Below are 23611 nucleotides of genomic sequence, written 5' to 3' on the forward strand. Positions count from 1 at the left end.
GCTCTGGCCATGCTGACAGCTGCCTGAGGAATGGGCCACGTTCCTATTGGTCAAGGGGAGAGCAGTTCGGAGCGTCTGATTGGTTTACGTTATTCGGGGCGAGAGGTCATTATTGCCCGGATGTTGTGGAGGAGCGAGGTGCGTTTTGTATTTTGTGGTTTGGTCGGTTTTGTCTTTTTTTTGAAACATCAATTTCGTGTCTGAGAAGTTAGTTAATCAGAAAAATGGATAGGGAGTGCTTTTACTATTCATTTCACTTATTTGTTTGGTGCTTGAATATGATTATGTGACGGCTCGAGGCAGCACAGCAGTGAGGGAGTGTGGTTTGTTGGAAAACCTTATGAAGTGATGTTATACTCAACTGCAATCCAAATGAAGGGCTTCGACCCGAAACGTCAACAGTTCATTTTCCTCCATAAATGCTGCCTGTCCCGTTGAGTTCCGTGATAGTGAAGATTCACCGCTTGTCTTTGAAAAGTTCTTGATCGCTTACAATGTAATTATGGAGACAAGGAACTGCGGGTGCTAAAATCTGGGGCAACGCGCAACATGCTGGAGGAATTCAGCAGGTCAGGCCGTATCAGTGGAGGGATCAGTAAATGTTTTGGGTCGAGACCTTTCATCTAAACAGGTCGAGGCCAAGATGAAGGGTCTTGAGCCGAAACGTTGACTGTCTTATTTCTCTCCATAGATGCTGCCTAGCCTATTGAGTTCTTCCGACATTTTGTGCCTAATGTTAAAGGCATAAATCATCTTTGCATATTTTTCTTTCATTGAACACTGTCATATATTAAGTTACACTATAATGCAGATAATATATATAATTTTTAAACCTATTTTTTCACTTTTGTTATATCTACAAAAATGTTAAGTGTTCTATGTGTTCTAATATATCTATCCATGGCATTGTACATCTTACAAATCGGTGAATCAAAAAGAATATTTTAACAATATAAAAACTGAGCAATAGTCATCAGTGGTAGTAGAGACTTAAAGTATGAGATGGTTAAGAAGCTCAGTATTTAGAAAAGCTGCATTTTTTCATGGTTCCGGCATCTACTCTGAATATGCTTCCTAAAAGAATGACATTGGGTAAAAATGTGTCATCCCTTGTGTTCGAAAATTTTAAAAAACTGCAGATGCTGACAATCCAAAACAAAGACAGAAAATGCTGGAAATACTGTGGGAAAAGAAACAGTTACTATTTCAGGCCAGATTGAAAGAGAAACAAAAGAGGCTTGTTAAGCTGCTGGAAGGAGTGGAACTGGGATGATTATGGGATAAACCATAAACACATTATCTGGTCAATGAGTGAATGAGAATAACTAGAGAATAAGGACATGAACAAATAAATCTGAGAGTTGAAAATACAGAGCAGGAGGGCATACCCAGTATATCAGGCTGGGCACGTCCTCCACTCCCATAGAGAGAGAGTGAGAAAGGATAATAAAACATACTGAGCTAATATCAGAGATGGATGACTGATGCAGTCCAAGAAATCAAGTTACCTGCAGTTGTAGAATTTAGTTTTTAGTCCAGGAGGCTGCAGTGTGTCCTGACGGAAGATGTGGTTGTGTTTATCATCATCATGTTTCATGTCGTATGACATAGATGATCATGACCTCATGACTATGATTGTTCTTGGCAAAAGTGTTTCCCAATGTGACATTACAGAAAGGTCAAATTACGTTGTGGAATTAATGTAGCAGGCAGTGGGAAGCTCAGGGCAACCCACCCAGTTTTCACCTACCCAAGTCCTTTGGGAGTCTGTAGTTCTACACAATATTTGTCATTTTTGGAGTAACTTTTTTTGGTATTTGCTTTCTTTTTATATTGCTATTCAGATTGCTTAAAATGACTTCAACTTCAGAGAAAACACCTGAAACTGAAAAGGAGGCGAATAATAAGATACTGGAACGATGTCTTAAAGTTCTACATGATGCAAAAAATGACAGTGAACAGTTCGCAGCACTTTTACTGGTAAGAATGTTTCAGTTCACCAGTTTTAATTTGGTGGTTTTGATATTCTGACAATAAGTCAAACAATAAGTTTCCACCTGAGATTCACAGTGTACGCAATGAGTTTATGTTTCAAGTTATCAAATATGTTGCATTTACTTTGGTTTATGTGGATCATCATCCTATTAAGTAAGTAGATTCTTTTTAGCATCAGTCATATAACATAATGGGTGGCAGGATGGAGATACATCTCTGAAAGTTGGTATAGGGCACTCCTTCCTTCTTCTAGCCTGTGGGTCATCATGCTTAGCCCCAAGATCAGGGTCACTCAAGCCATGGGACCAGTTGGTTGATGGATGTATGAGCACCTGATGCATATCACAAGTCCTGGTTACGCCAGGCAGTCTCTGAAGAGAATTGATAATGGCTGGGGTTTTCCGTCTTGTAAAGAAGCTGACCAGAAGAAGGCAATGCCAAGAACAATCATGGTCACGGGTCCATGATTGCATGTGTCATACAACACAGCACGTAATGATGATGATATAACATGGAATCAGGCCCTTTGACCCAATTTGTCCATTCTGACTGTATTGTCTAGTGGGATTGTCCCATCTGCCAATGTATGGCCCGTAGTCCTCAACTCCTCTCCTATCCATGTACTTATTTAGATGCCTTTTAAATGTTGCTAATGTGCCCGGCAAAGGTCCCATCACGACCCTTGAGCCTCACCTGTAAACTCAGGCTTCCAGTCCAAGAAGCCACCATCAACCATCACCGTCTTCTTCCTACCAATGAACCAATTATGAATCCAATCTACGATCTCTCCCATATTCTATACTATCTGACCATCCAGACTAGCCTACCATAAGGGATCTTGGTAATGGCTGTGTTAAAGTCCACATAGACAACATCCACTACCCTCCTTGAAGATCTCCAAGACATTTGTCAGACATGACTTCCCACACACAAAGCCATGCTGACTGCCCCGAATCAGATCTTTGGCAGTAATTTACCTATCACTGTTGTTGGACTGATAAGCTTGAGGTTTCCTAGTTTTTGCTACACTGTTTAAACAATGGCACCACATTAGCCATTCTCCGGTCTGACTTTTGGCTGGAGATATAAAAATTTCTGCAAGGGCCATCACAATTTCTTGTCTAACTTCCTACAAAGTCTGAGAAGGCGCCAGCTCAGATCCTAGGGATTTATTCACCTTCATGAACTTTAAGACCTCCAAAACCCCCTTCCTTGTTAATTTGTATAAGACTCAGGACAACACCAGACATTTCGCAGATTTTCTTTGGTTCCAACCACAGGTGGCTATGCTCATCTTTCAGGGAATCTATTATCTCCACAGCCATGCTTTTAATTCTACCTGTAGACTCTCTAGGGATTTTTCTTTGTAAGGTGAATGTTGTATTATGCTTATGGTCCAGGCTATGGAAAGGTTATCTAAAATTGAATGTTATTAACTAGTGGTAAATTGGAATTTAGTTTGTTCATGATGGCACAAAAGTGAATGGGCCACCTAGCATAGACAGAAATCCTTAATTTATAGAATCTTGTTAATAGATGTTAATCAAAGGCCCAAGCTAATGAGTGTAGGTTTAGACAAAATTTGTTTGGAGTTGTTGCATACTATCTGGGGAAGAATATGTTAATCTTAGTGCACTCAATGCAGATTTGCCTGAATAGGGGTTTCAACTACCTGGATATTTGGTGTCCTGATAATTTAACCTTTTGTGTTAGTGTATTTTCATAATAATTTGGATTATAATCCAGATTGCTGGGTGTAAATTCAAATTGACTCAGATTTCAAGTAGGATGTAGAAAATAGTTACGTAGATAGTCGCAATGCACTTGTTTATCAGTGTTCAACAATAAATTGTCTTTTTTTTATATATTAGGTGACCAAAGTGGTGAAAGCAAGCGAAACCAATGCAGAAACTCGACGACGAATATTTGGTGCTATCGGATTCTCTTTCCCAAGCAGGCTGCTTATCACCAAGGAATCACCCAGTGGCTGTCCCAATCAAATCTTTCGAGCTCTCGGCTTGACTCTTTTTGCATGTTTTTCCACAAGTCCAGAAATGGCTACTCACCCTGAAATGTTCAACAAAATTCCCATTTTCAATGAAGTCATCAGTTCGCAAATGGAACCTGGAGCAGATATTACCACCTTCACATCAATGATTGATGATTCTTATCAGTGTCTTCAGGCATTTTCTGCCTGTTCTGAAGGACAAAGGCAATTAGTAACTCAAGGAACAGTGTCTGCATTATGTCAGGCTTATATAAACCAATGTCATGGTTGTGAGAAAGCATTGCGTCTACTTGTCAGTCTGCTGAATGCAATGGAAAATATATGTTGGAATACTTCTAAACCAGAACTCTTGAAAGTATGCAACGTGCTTAGTGAACAGTTTGCTGCAGAAGAAGGTAACCGGAAATTTGAATTGTGTAACATAATGCAGCATTTTCTACCTAACATGTGTATCCTGAAAGAGGACCCTAACTTCACTGCATGCTTGAAGAACTGTTACACTGGTCTCTTCAGTATACTGAACAGTAAACTGAGTATCTCACAGAGAGATCCAGCACTGAAACTTGCTGGACTTTTGTTGGCTGTGTATGGTTCAGACTGGCTTTTAGCAGTAAACGATGACACGAGAATTAAATTCTTGACATTGATAGTGAACCTAGCCTGTGTGGAAGTACGGATTTGTTTGGAAGATCCTGGACTTGAGGCAACTTACTCTAAACCAGATGTCATCACCGCGTGTTACAGTATAATTGAGTTTGGGATGATGGTTTGTGTGCTTGACGATAAAGTTCATCTAACAGAAGCTGAAAGTGGACAATTAGTAAAAATAATGGTGGAGGCTTTTGGAGCAATCATTGGCTATCTTAAGCAAGTGAGTATGGAAAATGATTTATCATCAGAATTAACTGCATTTTTAAACGTGTTTCTTTTTGTCTCCGATTTGGGCAGTAGTAGTGGTCATTGTAATGACCCTAACACTAATCTAATACTGACCAGGAAGCAGTCAGTTTAAAAGGGTTCATAATTCCTTAATCACGTTCGGTAGAACATTTTCAGTCAGCGTGTTGCAAGCCCAACAAGAGAGTAGGGTCTGGACAGGTGGAATGAAAAAGGTAGGAATGAGTACAATAAACAGCAATTTTTGTGAAATTGATCATAATCCAGTTAGGCTTAGCATTGTCATAGAAAAGGACAGAGGTAACGTTGTGAATAAACATGCAAAACTGATTTAGGATAAAGACTGAGTCATATTAGACAAAGGAGAACTGGGCAGAAGAGAACTAGAAACAGCTACTTCAAATAAAATCAAAACAAGCAGGGGGGCCCTTTGACCAATTACCCATATACTTTACATTAATCCCATCTTGTTTTTTTATTTTGTCCACATTCTCATCAACTTCCCCTAGCTTCAACCATTTGCCTACACACCAGGGGCAATTTACAGTAGTCATTTAACTGCTGAGCCCACACACTTTTGGAACGTGGAAGGAAACCACAGTTCTGCTGTACTGCCACATGGCTTTCAGTTCTCTTGGTTTGGATTCACCGAGTTTCCCAGGTACTCACAGTCAATTGACTGCTTCTCCCATGGCTTCTCCTTCCAAGTTATATGTGATACCTGGTGGGCCTTGTCACAGCTCCAGCACGTACTCTCCTCCGTCTGTCATGGATCTCTCTAACATTTCATCCTCTGCCAGATCCATGTCTTCATCTGCCATTTCTTCACCCTCCTCACATCCATTAAGATCACCTGTCTCCAGACCGCAGATCCCGCAATCACTAACTTTGTTTCTGACAGCCTTCAACACCCCTAAACCATGGTCCCTGCTGTCTCCCGCTTGGACTCTGATTCGATTGGATGACCACGGATCTCGCCAACTCCAACACCAGCTTCGAAGGCCCTGGCTGCCTCTGGACTGGTGACACTTTGACGCCAACCTTGTTCCAGTGACCCCGAGCGGATCCAGACCCCAGATTCCACCGCCGTCACTATTGGTTCTGACGACGCTGGATGCCTTCAGACTGCAAACTGTGCGGTCTCTGGCTCTGGCTCTGGCTCCAGCCTGGATTTTGACTAGCACATCCAGGCAAAAACTTTCATTGTTGCTCCTGGGTCCCCAGGTCCCCATTCCCCCGCAACCACTCTCCAAACCCAGGTCTTTCAGGCTCCACCGTCATCTCTTGGGTTCTCAGAGCCTCCATCTTCTCCCACCCCACTTTCCCTGAACACTCCAACCCTCCTCTCTCCTCTGGCACCAACTCTCTTTCCCAGCTCTAATCCTTTACCTTTCTCACGTGAAGTGGCTTCACGTACTTTCAGCTATCCTCCTTCCCCTCCTCCCACCTTTTTATTCTGGCGTCGTCCCCCTTCCTTTCCAGTCCTGAAGAAGGGTCTCGGCCGTAAACGATGACTGTTTGTTCATTTCTATAGATGCTGCCTGACCTGCTGAGTTCCTCCAGCATTTAGTGAGTGTTGCACATGTGTGTTGGTTTTAATAAGGCTTTTGATACTTCCTTTGTGAAGAACTGTTTAAAAAAATGCATTGGAGTCCCCTGTGATCCAAAATTGTGGCAGATTAAATCCAAAATTGGCTCAGCAGCTGTGAATAAAGTGTGACAGTTGATTAATGTTTTTTTTATGAATGGAAGGCTGTTACCAACGGTAAGAGTACTTGTCACTTTGCAATTTTCAAGCCTGTTAGTAATTTAGTGTTAACTGTTGGGTATTGTACAGTGGAGGGACGTTGAAGGTGTTCAGAGATGATGCAGAACTGGTCATGTGATTGACTGTTAACATGGAGGCTTAGCTAGTAGGAAAACTTACAGTGCCTTGCAAAAGTATTCAACACCCCCCCCCCCTCCCCACCAACCCTTTGTTCACATAAACCAGGATTTTGATCCATTTAACTGAGAATTTTCATTTGTGAATCACATACTCCTTTTATCACAGTAGAGCCCAAAAAACAGAAAATTGTAAAGCAGGAAAAACTAAAAATTCAAAAACTGAAATGTCAGCAGTTCTAAAGTATTCATTCCCCTTTGCTCAGTATTTAGTTGAACCATCTCTTGCAGCTATTATAGTAGTCTTTTTGGATAAGTCTCTATTCGCTTTGCACAACATGACGGAGCCAGATTTGCTAATTCTTGCAAAATTGCTCAAGCTGTACCAGGTTAGTTGGGGAGCATGAGTGGACAGCCATCTTGAGGTCTTGCCAGAGATTTTCGATTGGGCTAAGGTCAGGACTGTGACTGGGCCACTCAAGGACGTTAATTTTCTTCATTTGAAGCCACTCCATGGTTGCTCTGGCAGTGTGCTTTGGCTTGTTGTCCTGCTGAAAGACAAAACAACTTCTTTAGTTTAAGCTTTCTGGCAGAGGCTAGCTGGTTTTTATCCAGGATTTCTTTCTATTTAGCAACATTCATCTTCTTATCAATCCTGGCCAGATTTACAGTTGCTTCTGCTGAAAAGCATCCCCATGGCTTTTTCTGATACATCTGCACTCACCCCATCTTCCCACTGTCGTAACAGTGAGAGTCCCTCTCGTCCTTACCTATCACCACATCAGCCTCTGCATCCAACGCATTATCTTCCGCAACTACCGCTATCTCCAAAGGGACCCTATCACTAAACATATCTTCACTTCCCCATTTTAAATTGTCAGTCACATTGATCAAAATCCCTGGTTGTAATACTTACTTATGTGAAGAAAGGGCTAGGGTCTGAATACTTTTTCAAGGCACTGTAAACAAGTTGCTCATATAAGCAAGAAAGTGGCAAATGACATTTAGTCCAGTCAAGTGTGAAATATGTAATTTGGGAAGATGCAGCAAACCAATGAAATACAGATTAAATGTTTGGTATGGAAAGCAAAAGAATCCTGGAATGTTTGACCAGAATTCCAAGGTAACTGGACAGGTACAGAAAGTGTTTAAAAAGACACAGGACACTTTACTGACCAAGGCAAACATTGTAAGAATAGGAATAATTATGCTATAGCTGTATATAGCATTCATTAGATCACAGCTCTGGTCAGCACGTTACTGAGAATTGGTAATTATTATATTGAAGAGGAATAGATGTGATTTATTGTAGGACAGGAAGATTGTAGAAACAAGGTAAGATATGATATGTTTACAGTTTTTAATTTGGAATCACAGAAGGTTTAATTGAAATGTATGATTATGAGAGATCTAGATAGAGTGAATAGGAAACACCTATTTTCCACAGTAGAAGCAACAGAAAACAGGTACAGATTTAAAATAATTAGTCAAAGGATTAGATCGGAGATTAGGAAAAATAATTTCACTTAATGTCAGAGCCTGTTGCCTTGTAGGGTAGTGAGGTAAAACCCCTCACCATATTTAAAAAGCATATATATATACTGTTTATGTACTTGAGGTGTGACCTACCGGTACTTACATGGTTACAGACTGGTGCTAGAAGATGGAAGCAGACTGAGTAGCATTTCTTCAACCAGTGTTAAATACAATGGGCTGAATAGCCTCCATTTTTGCCTTAAACTTTCTGTGGCTGGATTTTCAGTGATGAAGAAATCCTGCAGTCAGTGATTTATTGTCAGAATGCGGTGTTCATGCTGTTTACATAGTTCATTTAAAGAACAAACATGAGGAAATCTGCAGATGCTGGAAATTCAAACAACACACACAAAATGCTGGTGGAACACAGCAGGCCAGGCAGCATCTATAAGGAGAAGGGTCCCGGCCCGAAACATCGACAGTGCTTCTCCTTATAGATGCTGCCTGGCCTGCTGTGTTCCACCAGCATTTTGTGTGTGTTACATAGTTCATTATTTGTTTTGTATTGATGTAACTTATAATATCGTTCCTTACTTAAATTTGGTGGGAAGAGTAATTGCAGAAAGTAACATATGTTTGCACAATGCTTACACAGATTTTGTGGTGCATTCTGCAGTTCATTACACCAATCCAATTGTGTACTTTCATCGTATTTAATGCATATTTTAATGTAAATTTAATAATGATTTGATGCAGTTTAAATGAAGGCATTTTGTGTAAGAAAACTCTTAATTATTGTTTGGAATCCAAATTACATAACAATTTAATGTGAATGGAACTCTCCCGATGCACAATCAGATTAGGAAGGAGAAGGTAAGTGGGGTGATTGGAGTGTTTACCATTGATATATTTGAAGCAGCTTTTGACAACCATAGATTCAGTTTGGACAACACAAACATCAAAATTGGCCCATGGGTGTAACTGAAATCAATAACTAACAAACATCACTTAGGAGTTCATTTACTGCCAGATGTGAATGGAGTTGCGTGTAGCTTGTGGTCTAGTGTATAACTGAAATATGCATGTGATCTTGGGACTTCAATTGTGCTATTTACTCTGGGAAAATTTTCTCTTTGGGAAGCAGCAGTACTTTATTTATGGAGGTGTAATGTTGAATAGGCCCTTCGAGCCACGCTGCTCAGCAATCCCCTGATTTAATCCTAGCCTAATCGCAGGACAATTTACAATGTCCAATTAACCTACCAACCAGTACATCTTTAGACTGTGGGAGGAAATCAGAGCACCCAGAAAAAATTCACATGGCCACAGGGAGAACATACAAATTCCTCATATGTAGCGGCAGGAATTGAACCTGATTTTACTGTAACACATTATGCTAGCCACTACACTACTGTGCTGCCATGTTATCTCATGTTATTTCATATATTTTGGTGTTACACGAAAGCAAGTACTGAGACATGATATCAACAGATGATTTTCAAGTTACTGATGAGAATTTCTTATCAAAAGCTTGTTCATTGCATTATATTTTGAGTATTCCCAACAATTCCTTTAAATTAGAATTTCTTACTTCTAGTTATTTGTTAAACATGTGACAATAAAATTTTCTCTTAAAATTCTTCCACCAATGCAGGTGAATGAGGAACAGCTGAGAGACCCATTTGTTTTTGCCTCAGTCAGAGCCCTGGGTGCGTGGATGGCCGAAGAGACTTCTGCACTAAAGGATGAAATCTGTGAAGTGCTGCCTTTACTGATCCGGTATGCTCAGATGCTGTTTGAATGCCCATTTAGATCAAATGACATAGACAGTGAAGTAAAGGAGCTCTCTCTGACTGATCCTTCTGAGGCAAAAACTTGGTCAAAAGATGCTTTGAGGTAAGAAAAGAATACAATAATACATTTTGCAGTCTACTTAATCAAACTTGTAGCCATGAGCATTATTATGTTGCATCTTCTATGTGGACCAGTGTATGGCTAAGGTCCATATTATAATATACTTTTATTGTCTCAACAATAAGATTTACATTAAACCATCTAAATGTTTTAACTGCAAAGAATTTCAGTCTTTCGATCTCTGGCATGCGAAGGAAGGATTGTCGCTGGTGAAGTGTTGCAAGTTAGGAATACTTTACGGCACAGAATTGGAGGAGTGTTTATCTCAGTGGGCTTTAAAGTAGCCAAAAAAAATATTGAATTTGAGAACTGAGGTCATGGATTAATGTGAAGGGTAATATGCATGTGGATGATGGATGGATGGGCCTTGAATGTTGTCTTTGTAGCTGGTCCAAACATTTTGAACTGAAGTTAAGAGAGAGTAGATTGTGAGAGAAATGCTTTGGAATAGTCCGATCTAAAGGTACAGCTGGTAGAACTACTTCCTCACAGCACCGGGCCGCGATTCGATCCTGATCTTGGATGCTGTCTAGGTAGATTTTGCTTATTTTTCCTGTGATCTTGTGGATTTCCCTGGGATGCTCCATTTTCCTGCCACTTCCCGTAAATGTGCAAATTGGTAGCTTAACCGAGCATAGTAAATTTCCCTTAACGTGCAGGTAATGGGGAGAATGTGAGGAGAATTACAAAAGAATTAATGTAAGATTAGTGTGGATGGCTGGTGATCACTGTGGACTTGTTAGCCAAAGGGCCGATTTCTGTACTGAATCTCCCTATGAATCGATGGGCATTTGTGACAGGCATAGATCGATAGCAAATGTGCTGAGCTTGGTTAAAGATGAGTAAGTAGACATAGGCAGCCTAAATGAAGGTGTGCGTTATACTTTGACGACTTCTCTGAAAGATTAGATTATGGTAACAAGATTGTTCCACTTCAGACTTTTGCCTTGGAAAGGGATGAGTTGACGGCAACGGAATGATTACGAAGGAGCTTAAAAGACATAAAGTGCATGGAAAGAACAAAAGCAAGTTTGTGATAAGGTGGAAAATAAAGTTGTTTGGGTCACACTATCTTGGTAGCATCTAGTTCATAATTGAATGCAGACATTAGAGAGAGGTGTAAAGAAATAAAACCTGGAACAGAGAAACATAGAATAGTTGCTAGAAATCTAAAACAACAGAGAATGCTGGAAATCCCCATTAGATTAGGCGGTATTCATGATGAGAGAAAAACTGAGTTAATGCTACACATGATGACTTTGCAGCAGAACTGGACAATTCTGACATAAGCAGAAAATACTGGTTATCTGAAATTAGTGAAATCACCATAGAAGATAAAATTTCCTCAATAGAGTATTGAACTTTGAAACACTATTGGTAGCCAGAGACGGTAAGATCAGAGTGGGGTGGGGAATATGTGTTAAATGCAATTGGAACTCCAGAAAAAATTTCTGACCCTTTTGCCGTAAGCCTTTTCATTTCCAACACCTGTTTCTAACAGGTCTCATTTCAAGGGTAGCCTCAGCATCAATCTGTATTATCTTCAAGTTTACTATTCAGCCAATCACATAAACAAATTCAAAAGATGGAAAAATGGGAAGCATTTATCAGTTGCAACAATATATTGGAATATACAAATAATTCAAGTTAAAATGGAAATATGAACTTCTCATGATACTTTATAACCTATGTTTTGAATTATATGAAACAAATGAAAAAATATGAAAACATCTTTTTGGACTGAGTTTGTAATTGCAGTATAGTACTTCTAGGTTGCAGTGGAGAAGCTAATTGAATGTACATTGGAACAATTACAGCAATTATGTTACATGCTTGCAAAAATTCAAAATCAAAACAAACCTACTGCTGCTAGCCTGTGGCCGCTACAGAGTTGTTACACTTACGTGACGCGCCCTCAGCTCTAACCATTGCTTCAAAAGTCCAATCCTTTATTTGATCCTTTATTAGCAATTAGCAAACATACAATCTTGAAGCGACGAAACTTAAAGCATACCCTTGTAAGATAGGCATCATTCAGCATTATCTCAACAAAAGGTACGACCTCCACTGGTCCCGAGCTACAGACTGCGACGAAATAAACAAGAATATGTAACTTATTCCCTTCACTTTAACCATGCCCCCTCTCGTGTCTAGTTACCATAATAAACACAATAAATGCTGGAAAGTGGTTAGAGAGCAGATACATGGTTCCTACAATTGCTATTGGGGATCTAAGCCTTGGAGATAGTGGGGTCAAGAGAGGTAAAGCTGGGCTGATATCAGCAATGTATGAAATTTCTCTGCTGTGTTTTTAGATAACGCTGTCAAGGGCTGTATGTACATGTGAAATATGGTAACACCTGTGGGATATCAGCAGTGAAATATTATAGTTCAGAATCTGTTTATGAGTGTGTGGGATCGAAAAATAATTATTGATCTGATGAAGAAATTGAGTAGCAGAATGGAGGTTGAGGGTGCTTAATTATAGTAATATAATTAACATTATAACAGGACAGCACAATAGCTTAACATTATTACAGCGCGAACGATCAACGGTGAGGGTTGAATTCCTGCCACTGTTCGCAAGGAGTTTTTACATTCTCACTATGCCCGTGTGGGTTTCCTCCCACGTTCGAAAAATGTACATTTAGGAGTTGTGAGTTGTAGACATGCTATGTTGGCGCCAGAAGCATGGTGGCATTTGCCTATCGCAATCCTCAACTGATCTGATTTGACGCAAAATGATGCATTTCACTATGTGTTTAATTGTTTCGGTGTACATGTGATAGATAAAGCTAATCTTCTAAATCTTTAAAATCTCCTAGTGAGAACTTGTGTGAGATCGGATCTATTAACCATATTTATAAATTACATAAAACCCACTTATCCAGGGTAGTTGCTAATATAGAGCTGGCTGACATTTTAAGCAATTCAGATAGATACAAAAAATTAAAAAATGTTAATCTATTAAACAAAATGTGGACATAGTGGTCTGTCCATGTAGATGAAATGTAGATGAAATGTCATGAAATAGGTAAAATGCAAAGTTGCCTTTTTATCTTTTTACAGTAAAAATATGCAGAGGTCTGGTTATAATGCACTGGGAATACAGCATGTAAATGCTTTATGCATAATAAAGCTTTTAATACTCTTAAGAGTGATATTTGGACTCCAAGGATGAAATTACAAAAGATTACACAAACTCGTAATTTTATCTGGGAGGGGTTATTTTATCAAAGTTTCTAAGTTTTGCATTCTTAAATGCAAAAAAAACATTGGAAATGGTAGAATTTGATGTTTGGCCAGATGTTCATTTGTTTCTGCAATTGTTGCAGTTATTGCACATTATTGAAAATCAATCATTTTCAGGGATGAGGGATAAAAATATGTACTGTATGCAGTAACAGATCAGTGGAATGGGGTCATGAGATTACATGGTCAACTGTTTGAATGATTTTCATGTTTTATTCTACAAAATGCAAAAAAAATGTATATTACTAACTTCTCAATCAGATTTGCATCATGCTCCCATTTTACAGTAGCCCAACGGAAGTTTCTTAGGGAAAGATAATTGAGAATTACTAGTAAAACCTCTATTAATATTGGGGACCACTTAAGATGGTTGACTAATTGTGTGTCTTTACTTACAGGTTCTTGTTACCTGGATTTTGTCACCTTTCAGCTGAGGATGCTCCTCGAAGAATCTTAATTTCACATGGGTTTCATGTTTTACTTTACCGTTATTTTGCACAACAGTGGAAGGTCTTCAGTTCTTGGCAAAATACACCACCTTTACCCGATGATCCCGAAATGAATCTCCGAACTGCCTGTGGAGTTTTCCTTAATCTTGTAGTGACTGAGCCTGCACTGATCAGGTATATAGTACCCATCTCAGCTGAAGGTTTATAATATAATGGAAGAATTCTGTGAAAATTAGTTAAAGTTCAAAAATTTCAAAGTAAAGTTTATTATCAAAGTGCATATGTCACCATATATAATACCGTGATTTATTTTCTTGTGGACATTCTCAATAAATCTATAGAACAATAACAGAGTCAATGAAAGGCTGCCCAACTAGGACGTTCAACCAGAGCAGAAGACAACAAACTGTGCAAATACTAGAAGAAGAAATAATAATAATAATAATAATAATAATAAATGAGCAATAAATTTCGAGTATATGAGGTAAAGAGTCCTTGGAAGTGAATCCATTGATTGTGGAAACATTTCAATGATGTGGCAAGTGACGTTGAGCAAAGTTATCCCCTTTGGTTCAAGAGCCTTTGAAGATATTAGAAAAAATTAAATACATTGGAACAAATTATTGAAAAGAAGGGTTTTCTGGGTAGTGAAAACAATCCATAAGACATAGGAACAGAATTAGACATTTGGCCCATTATGTCTGCTCTGCCATTCCATTCGTGGTTGATAGACTATAGTATTAATGGTAGGACTGTTGGCAGTGTGGAGGATCAGAGGGGTCTTGGGGTCCGAGTCCACAGGACTCTCAAAGTTGCTGCGCAGGTTGACTCTGTGGTTAAGAAGGCATACGGTGCATTGGCCTTCATCAATCGTGGGATTTAGTTTAAGAGCAGAGAAGTAATGTTGCAGCTATATAGGACCCTGGTCAGACCCCACTTGGAGTACTGTGCGCAATTCTGGTTGCCTCACTACAGGACGGATCTGGAAACCATAGAAAGGGTACACAGGAGATTTACAAGAATGTTGCCTGCCTGGATTGGGGAACACGCCTTATGAGAACAGGTTGAGTGAACTTGGCCTTTTCTCCTTGGAGCGACAGGGAGATGACAGGTGACTTGATAGAGGTGTTCAAGATGATGAGAGGGATTGATCGTGTGGATAGTCAAAGGCTTTCTCCAGGGCTGAAATGGCTAGCATGAGAGGGCATGATTTTAAGGTGCTTGGAAGTAGGTACAGAGCAGATGTCAGAGGTAAAATTTTTTTACACAGAGAGTGGTGAGTGTGTGGAATGTGCTGCTGGTGACGGTGGTGGAGGCGGAAATGATAGGGTCTTTTAAGAGACTCCTGGATGGGTACATGGAGCTTCAAAAAATAGAGGGCTATGGGTAAAGCCTAGGTAGTTGTAAGGTAAGCACATGACCGGCACAGCTTTGTGGGCCGAAGGACCTGTATTGTGCTGTAGGTTTTCTGTGTTTCTATGTTTATTTTGCCTCTCAACCCCTTTCTCTTGCCGTCTCCCTGTTGACTGGAACACCAAAGTCTGGGGCTCAGTACTGACCAGAAAGGGAAGGAGAGGGTAGTTTGATTACCTTTTTGCAAGAAATTTACTTGGAAGTGTATGAAGTACTAAGTATGTAGTACCAACTTTGCCAAGTATAGTTGCAAATTTATTGCCATTTTATTACCATTAGAGTTCAGTTTACAACTAGAGAACAGGTGCATTGAAGCTTGAACTTTGCTTAGTGATCTCAAGTAGCTGCTAAAATTACCCAACCCATAGTTGCAGCTTTATTTAAACTTGTAATTTTTCCTGTGAAAAGATCAACATTTTGGACATTTTCCAGAACAATAATTGAGCAAGATAAATTGCTTTCTACTTTGCATACCTTTCAGTGTTCAATGCCAAGGCAAACTTCTAAATGTCACCACTTGCAATTCTCCCCAAGATGATAAGCAGCCTTCCTGAGTCACTGCAGCCCTTCAAACAGAATACTTGCACTGGATTCCAATCCAGCACAGATGAATGAATGACTTTAAATATCCATGTCAGGAGAAGAACATGCAGACAGATGAATGAATGACTTTAAATATCCATGTCAGGAGAAGAACATGCAGCAGTTGAAACCATGCCCTTTTTGGTGATGGATGTCTATAGTTTAGAAGGTGCTCTCAAAAACCATTACTGTAGTGAATAGCTACAGTACACACTACACATTGATGGAGGTAATGAATTCTTCCTTTGGAGGATGGAGTATATTGAAACTAGCTGTTTTGTGCTGGATTGGGTCAAGCTTCTTGAATATCATTGGAGCTGTACGAATAAAGGCAAGTGTGGAATATTCTATTTCGTTCCTATCTTATGCCTTGGAAATAGAGGAATGACTTTGGGGTGTCATGAGTTTATTTTAGATATATAGCACTGAATAGGCCCTTCCAGCCCTTTGTGCTGTGCTGCCCAGCAAGCCCCGATTTAACCCTCACCGGTACATCTTTGGACTGTGGGGAGGAAATCAGAGCACCCGGAGAAGACCCCAGCCTTCCATGGGGTGGATGTATAAACTCCTTACAGAGGATGCTGAGATTGAACTCAGAACTCCGAAACCCTAAGCTGTAATAGCATTACGATAACTGCTGTGTGAACTTGGCACAGATAGAGCAGCAAAATACTCAGCCAAGGAACAGTACTGACATCAAAAGTCAAGTGTATTGACAAGTGCACACGTTTATATATGTGCAGTTGCAGCAAAAAAGTTGCATCAGCATCACAAACGCACAGCATTAGATACACAACGTTTACAAGGGAAATATATTAACAACAAATTGTACAATGAAGAATACAATTTAAAGAAAGGTCCATTGTAATGCAAAATGCTCATAGTGTTGCTTTATTGAAATTGTTATGGTTGTACAAGTTGGTTCAGGAACCAAATGGTTAATCCTGTTGCAAATAAGTTTCTGGTCAATTTTGAACCTGACCTCTCAAAATCATTATTGGTGAGGGTCTTGGTGGTGGTAATGCCATTGAACATCATGGTTAGGTGATTGGAGATGGTCAGCAACGTTACGGTGTGAAAGTCGCTTGTCACTTATCAGACCATGTCTGAATTTTGGCTGCTGCTGCCTGTAGGTGAAGATTGCTCCACTTGTTAATGAGTTGCAAAAGGGTTGGAATGGTGAACATCACCAGCACTTCCCTACTTCTGGTCTTATAAAGAGGAGTATTGATAAAGTAGTTAAAGAAGATTGGTCTTAAGGCCTCTATGTTTGTGTGACCAATGACACTGGAGCATTTTTCCCTTTATAGCCATTGACTTCATTTCTACCAGGGCTACTTTGAGATTCAGATTTATTTATCACACGTACATTGAAACATACAGTGAATTGCATCATTTGCATTCACAACCAAGGGTGTGCTGGGGCAGCGAACAAATGTCACCACACAATCAGGCACCAACATACTATGCCCCCAATGCTTGGCAGTACCACACGGAACACAACAAAACAGAATACTTGATGGCATGTTCAGTCCATATTGCCTCTTTGGTTCTCACTGGGACAGGCAGTGTTGACACATTTGATCCTGAAGTACTTCTGGCTATATGGTTTTCGAAGTTTGTTGGGTCCAGTCTTTTAAACTGTTTCTTGATACCATGTGGAGTGACATAAAGTGATTTCTCGTTGGCAGGGGTCTCAGATAGAGGCTCAGACAGGTGTACCATAAACTTGTGTACCATGAATTGACCACCAGCATTCAGCACTTGATACAGCAAGACTGCAGACCTTGATCTGATCTAGTAGTTGGGATCATTTTGCCCTGTGTTAAGCATAATCCTGTATGGTATTATTGGCATCTTGAGATAAAAATGGTGGTGCTTCTGGAATGCTGACAGCACTGATTCCCTGGCTTAATAATTAAGGTAAAGTAGGTATACATTGGGTTATGATATTTAGAAGATAGAACAATACAGCACAGTACAGGCCCTTTGGCCCACAATGCTGTGCTGACCCTTAAACCCTGCCTCCCATATAACCCTCCACCTTAAATTCCTCCATATACCTGTCTAGTAGTATTTTTAGAAGAAGTTAGAAGATAAAAGAAGATTTAGTGATAGTGTTTAGTCCAGGTGGTATCCTGTTTCACTAAAACCATTTCAAATATTTCCCATCAATATGCTAACCACCCTAATGCCCCCTTTACCCCTGTCGTCGGTTGTGATGCCCAACTAAATTATCACTGTCCATTAAAAATCATAACTGCATGTATAACATCAGGTAATTCTGTTATGTTGGCATTGCTAATGAGCTGATCAGTTGCTCTCCACATATTAAAATTTATTTGCATGAAATAGAATCTAGTGTCCTAGCTTTGCCAGTGCTTCTTCATTATAGAAAAACTTGAATATCTGAAATGGGGACATTGAGGAAATGAGGAAAGCTTGGATAGATGATGCTTGTATCCAGTGAAGCCTAGAAGGGAGAGGGGTCTTGATAAAATTAATCACAAGGGGATGTTGTTTCTTCTGATAAAATCTACAATCCAGGAGTCACTGTTTAAAAATAATGGGTCACCCACTTGTCACAGAAATGGTGATTTATTTTTGCTTTGAAAGTTAGAGTATTTTGGAACTCTCTGAAAAACAGATGAAGCCTATAAAAACAAAATCAAAAATATTGGAAATCTTAAAATAAGTACAGATTTTTTTGCTGTTATGGTCACCTTTCTTAATAAAACATTGCTCACCCTTGTTTTCATTTTACTTTTTACAGAGAGGAAGAGTGCTTCTCATCTTTACTTAAGTTGTTAATGGAGTCCTTGCAGTCACTGCTTTACAATCAGCGTTTCCTGATTCTTGCTGCCAATTTCACCACTTTGGGATTAATGATTAGCCGCATATTCGCTGACACACCAGGTACAGAGTAGATAAATTGTTATATATCCGTTTACCAATTATTACTGTTCAATCTTCCAATTTTGCATGTAATGTAAAATTGACGATAAAATATCACTACTTTGGGGACGAGAGATTACAGGACATTTTAAAGCAATGTCCATCTGTGCTAATGCAAATGAGTTTAAATCATTTTGCACAATGAATCAGAATTTAAAAATCAGCTGGGTTGTCACTCATGATCAGTCTAATGAAAACTGCATCAAAGTTCACAATATTGTGATTTACTGGTCTAAATTTAATTATTTCACTTATCAAGAATGTACAAATTATTGAGAATGCAAATGCTGAATAAGAATTATGGAAAGTTTTTGAAGCTGTGGTTAAAGAAGACAGGTTTGAGGATGTATAAATTCTGATTTTGAACATATAGGGGGAAATATTGTTGGTTTGGAAAATTGCAAGTGCAGGCCAAAATATGGTAAAGACTCTATCGTCAAGATAAGCCAGTGATGGGGTGATGCAATGGAGCCAATGTTGAAAAGCCAGAAAATGTGAATTGAGACAAGGCTAGAGGAAACTTTCTGTATACAAGAGCCTTGGTGAGATTTGCAAAGAAGTCCATCAAAAGATTTTGAAATTAGTTCATTGAAGAGAGTGGAGATTAGTGATTTAAGTTATTGAAGTTTGGTGAAAATGAATGCCTGATCTGATTTTGACATTAATCTTATGAGCAGATAAAGTGTGGAAAGTTAATCCGGAAAATGTTGGTCAAGTTCTAACTGGAGGTGATAAATGGGGAAATGACTTTATAATGAAAATGGTAGCAATGAAGGTTGAAAGTGGAAGAAAGCTGTTTTAGTAGAGGATTAATGTGACACGCAGCTTGGGATAAGTAGTTAGCCTACTATTGGCTGTAACCCCAGTGATAATACAGAAGAAATTATGAAATTGTGAGCTGGATTCCTGAGTGGTAGTGAAGGATATCTTAAGAAGTTCATTTGGAGAAGGTCTCACCTGAACTTTAAGTCAGACAGTTAAAAGTTATTTGTAGTTTTAAGCATGTCAAAAAGATTTTTGTTTGTTCATAAGATTGTCAAAAGACAATGTGTACTTGTGATGAACAAGAGAAGGCCAAGATTGAAACTTTGTGGGAAGTTCAAAGTCATTGTGCAAGAATGGTAGGAAAAGCTTCTTCTAGAAATCTTCTTCTTCTAGACTGCATTGGCGCTGCCTCCTGCACGCATGCTGAGCTCGTTGACTTCATTAACTTTGCCTCCAACTTTCACCCTGCCCTCAAATTTACCTGGTCCATTTCTGACACCTCCCTCCCCTTTCTTGATCTTTCTGTCTCCATCTCTGGAGACGGCTTATCTGCTGATATCTACTATAAGCCTACAGACTCTCACAGCTACCTGGACTATTCCTCTTCCCACCCTGTTCCTTGCAAAAATGCTATCCCCTTCTCACAATTCCTCCGCCTCCGCCGCATCTGCTCTCAGGATGAGGCTTTTCATTCCAGGACAAAGGAGATGTCTAAAGGGGCTTCCCTTCTTCCACCATCAACTCTGCTGTCAAACGCACCTCTCCCATTTCCCGCACATCTGCCCCACCCCATCCGCCCACCACCCCACTCGGGATAGGGTTCCCCTTGTCCTCACCTACACTCCACCAGCCTCTGGGTCCAACGTATAATTCTCCGTAACTTACGCCACCTCCAACAGGATCCCACTACCAAGCACATCTTTCCCTCCCCCCGCCCCGCTTTCAGCAGGAATCGCTCCCTACGGGACTCCCTTGTCCATTCATCCCCCACATCCCTTTCCCACCGATCTCCCTCCTGGCACTCATCCTTGTAAGTGGAACAAGTGCTGCACCTTCCCTTACACTTCCTCCCTCACCACCATTCAGGGCCCCAGACAGTCCTTCAAGGTGAGGCGACACTTCACCTGTGAGTCGGCTGGTGTGGTATACTGCGTCTGGTGCTCCCGGTGTGGCCTTTTATATATTGGTGAGACCCGACGCAGACTGGAAGACCGTTTCGCTGAACACCTACGCTCTGTCCGCCAGAGAAAGCAGGATCTCCCAGTGGCCACACATTTTAATTCCACGTCCCATTCCCATATGTCTATCCATGGCCTCCTCTACTGTCAAGATGAAACCACACTCAGGTTGGAGGAACAACGCTTTATATACCGTCTGGGTAGCCTCCAACCTGATGGCATGAACATTGACTTCTCTAACTTCCGTTATTGCCCCTCCTCCCCTTCTTACCCCATCCCTGACATATTTAGTTTTTTCCCCCTCCTTTTTTTTTCTCTCTTTCTGCCCATCACTCTGCCTGTTCTCCATCTCCCTCTGGTGCTCCCCTCCCCCTTTTTTTCTCCCTATGCCTCCCGTCCCATGATCCTTTTGCTTCTCCAGCTCTGTATCCCTTTTGCCGATCACCTTTCCAGCTCTCAGCTTCACCCCACCCCCTCTGGTCTTCTCCTATCATTTCGCGTTTTCCCCTCCCCCTCCTACTTTCAAATCTCTTAAAATCTTTAAAATTTCAGCCCAAAACGTCAACAGTGCTTCTCCCTATAGATGCTGCCTGGCCAGCTGTGTTCCACCAGCACTTTGTGTGTGTTTCTAGAAATCATGCTGGGACAGATGAGAGCAAAAAGGTGCAAAAATTGTATAATGAGGAGTGGGATTTGCGGAGCACATGGATCAAATGACTTGGTGACATGTTTGTTAGGTATTTTAAGGCCGTGTTGGAATGCTTTAGGAGAGATATGGACAGTTGTATGACAGCCAAGAACACTTCTGTTTTGGAGCAGAGACTGATGACCTCTTCATGCCTGGCTTTGAATATGAGTTTTGTGATTAGGAGTGTTCTGCAGCTTGTATATTAAAATAAAATCTTTTCTCTCAGTGCTTCAGGGAGACTCAGTATCCAAAGGGTTTTTCCAAGAGGCGATCCACTTTCTTTCAAAAGCACACACAATACAAAGAGAAAAAATGGATCAAAGAACATGGATTGTCCAGACTGAGAAGTACCAGGAAGTTTGGGATCAAATTTCTGAGCTTTGGTTTCTAGGAATGCAAGCTTTTGGTAGCTGCATACCTTTGTTACCATGGCTGCCACAAAGTATAATTGACTCAGAATGGTTGAATGATATTTTTGATTTGCTATCTCAAGCTTCCCCTGTGACTGTAGAGTCTGATCTTATTACTGCCTTTCAATCTGTTTTAGCTGAGTTAGCAAAGAACAATAAATCATGCAAAGACTTTATGTTATTGAAGAATGGTGCGGAGAAAGCAAACCTGTATGGAATGTCTATTTTGGAACAGGTTCTCTGTGAAAATTAGAGAAGGCCAAACTTGCTGTCCTAAATTTCCCAGTTTGAGCCACCAATGTAAAGATTGGAAGCTTTATTGTGTTTTCAAAAGCTGAAAAGATTTACTTGTGAATATTTTTTTTCACCAAGTTATTTGAAATTTACATTTTGAGCTCTTTCTGCTAATTAAAGTTTTATTGTTCACTGTTTTTCTTTGCTCTAAGGAGCAGCTTTGTCCCAGCATGTTTTTACAACTAAGAAATCTCATGATTTATCTTCTCGCATTCATCTACTTTTGCCCTTGGTTGCAAAAGTTTTAGCTATAATCAGTTAAATTTTAATATTTAAGTCAGGATGATATGTTGTCATCTGCAGTGTATGATCGAAAAGTGAACTTGTTACAAAAAATTGAATCATGTATTATTGCATAATATAAAAACAATTACAGTGTGTTTGTAATGTCAAACACCAATGTGATTGACTCTTAAATTAGTTGTGCTGCCATATCTTGTAATAATAATTCAAGCTGGGTTGTACAGTCTCGAAAATGAGTGCACAACATTAAAGTGCTGGTACACAGTGTAACTCTCCTGAATTAGAAATTTGCCTGTTAGTGCCCACAATTGAAAAGCATATAGGGAAATAATTATCTGGGTTTTGGAATACATTATGTTGCTGGAACAGAAAGTAGAAAACTCTGTCTCAGAGTACATTTTATTCAGCACTGAATGCAAACTGGGTGCTTTTAATGAATTGATGTTAATAAGTGCATAAATATCCACAGAATTATAAAGAGATATTTAATGGTGTCTCTTGGTTCATTCAGACTTTAACAATCTATTGGTTGGCTGTGTAAGTTTATGTGCAATAGTTAATCCCTATTTTATGTGCATTGTTAAAATCTCTATTTAACCCTCGAGTAAAATCTTTCAACTTTCTTTTGCAAAGATATTGCTGTTACTGTATTTTGGCTAGTTCAGATTGAAGTATTGTCTTTTATGTTTAACAGTAACCATGAAGTTAGAGGGGTTGTTGGAAAATATAAATTGTGCAGTAATATTTTGATACAAATAAAGGATGATTACTTTTTTACTCTCCCAGCAACTGTTATCCAGAAACAATGAAATAAGACTGGATGTATCCATGTGAAGTAAGGTTTCAAACTGAAGCAGCAAATGTTTTCAGGTCAGCTCATTTTGAGTTTCCACAGGCTTCATTGTTACCTGCCTTGTGAAACTTGCTGTTCCAGTTAAGTGAGTGTTTTTTTGACAGGATACTGTGACTCAAATCCATAAACATTCAAAATCCCTCTTATGTTTATTCCTTTCGATTCTATCTCTGTTGTTTTATTACCCAGGGTCTGAACAGACAGCTGGCTGAGGATTGTGATGAATAATCAAGTTTAATTGTCATCCAACCATATGAAATGAAACAGCTTTCCTTGGGAGTCAAGATGCAAAATCAAAGCTCCAACAGTCACCCGCAGCACATATAATGATCGCAGAGAAACATGCAGTTACAAA

At 39.7% G+C, this 23611-nt stretch overlaps 1 protein-coding gene across 2 annotated transcripts; it reads left to right on the top strand.

The window, feature by feature from the left end:
- Nucleotides 1-94: 94 nt before the first annotated feature.
- On the top strand, nucleotides 95-23184 carry ncdn (neurochondrin). Of its 2 annotated transcripts, none has more exons than XM_073034611.1 (7): nucleotides 95-138; nucleotides 1845-1980; nucleotides 3867-4874; nucleotides 9915-10156; nucleotides 13825-14049; nucleotides 18644-18786; nucleotides 21683-23184. In XM_073034611.1, the coding sequence occupies exons 2-7, from the start codon at nucleotides 1855-1857 to the stop codon at nucleotides 22117-22119; spliced, it is 2181 nt and encodes a 726-aa protein (XP_072890712.1). In that variant the 5' UTR covers nucleotides 95-138; nucleotides 1845-1854; the 3' UTR covers nucleotides 22120-23184. The 2 variants fall into 2 exon arrangements, with proteins under 2 accessions (XP_072890712.1, XP_072890714.1); XM_073034613.1 differs by lacking the exon at nucleotides 95-138 and adding an exon at nucleotides 231-496.
- The last annotated feature ends 427 nt before the right edge of the window (nucleotides 23185-23611 follow it).

This window comes from Hemitrygon akajei, chromosome 32, assembly GCF_048418815.1.
Source record: "Hemitrygon akajei chromosome 32, sHemAka1.3, whole genome shotgun sequence".
NCBI lineage: Eukaryota > Metazoa > Chordata > Chondrichthyes > Myliobatiformes > Dasyatidae > Hemitrygon > Hemitrygon akajei.

What these genes read in the sequence shown, in the direction of transcription:
- ncdn (XM_073034611.1), top strand. Translation starts at nt 1,855, where the DNA reads ATGACTTCAACTTCAGAGAAAACACCTGAAACTGAAAAGGAGGCGAAT. An exon ending in AGTTCGCAGCACTTTTACTG is followed by an intron (nt 1,981 to 3,866) that starts GTAAGAATGTTT and finishes TTTATATATTAG; the next exon opens with GTGACCAAAGTGGTGAAAGC. An exon ending in ACTGAGCCTGCACTGATCAG is followed by an intron (nt 14,050 to 18,643) that starts GTATATAGTACC and finishes TACTTTTTACAG; the next exon opens with AGAGGAAGAGTGCTTCTCAT.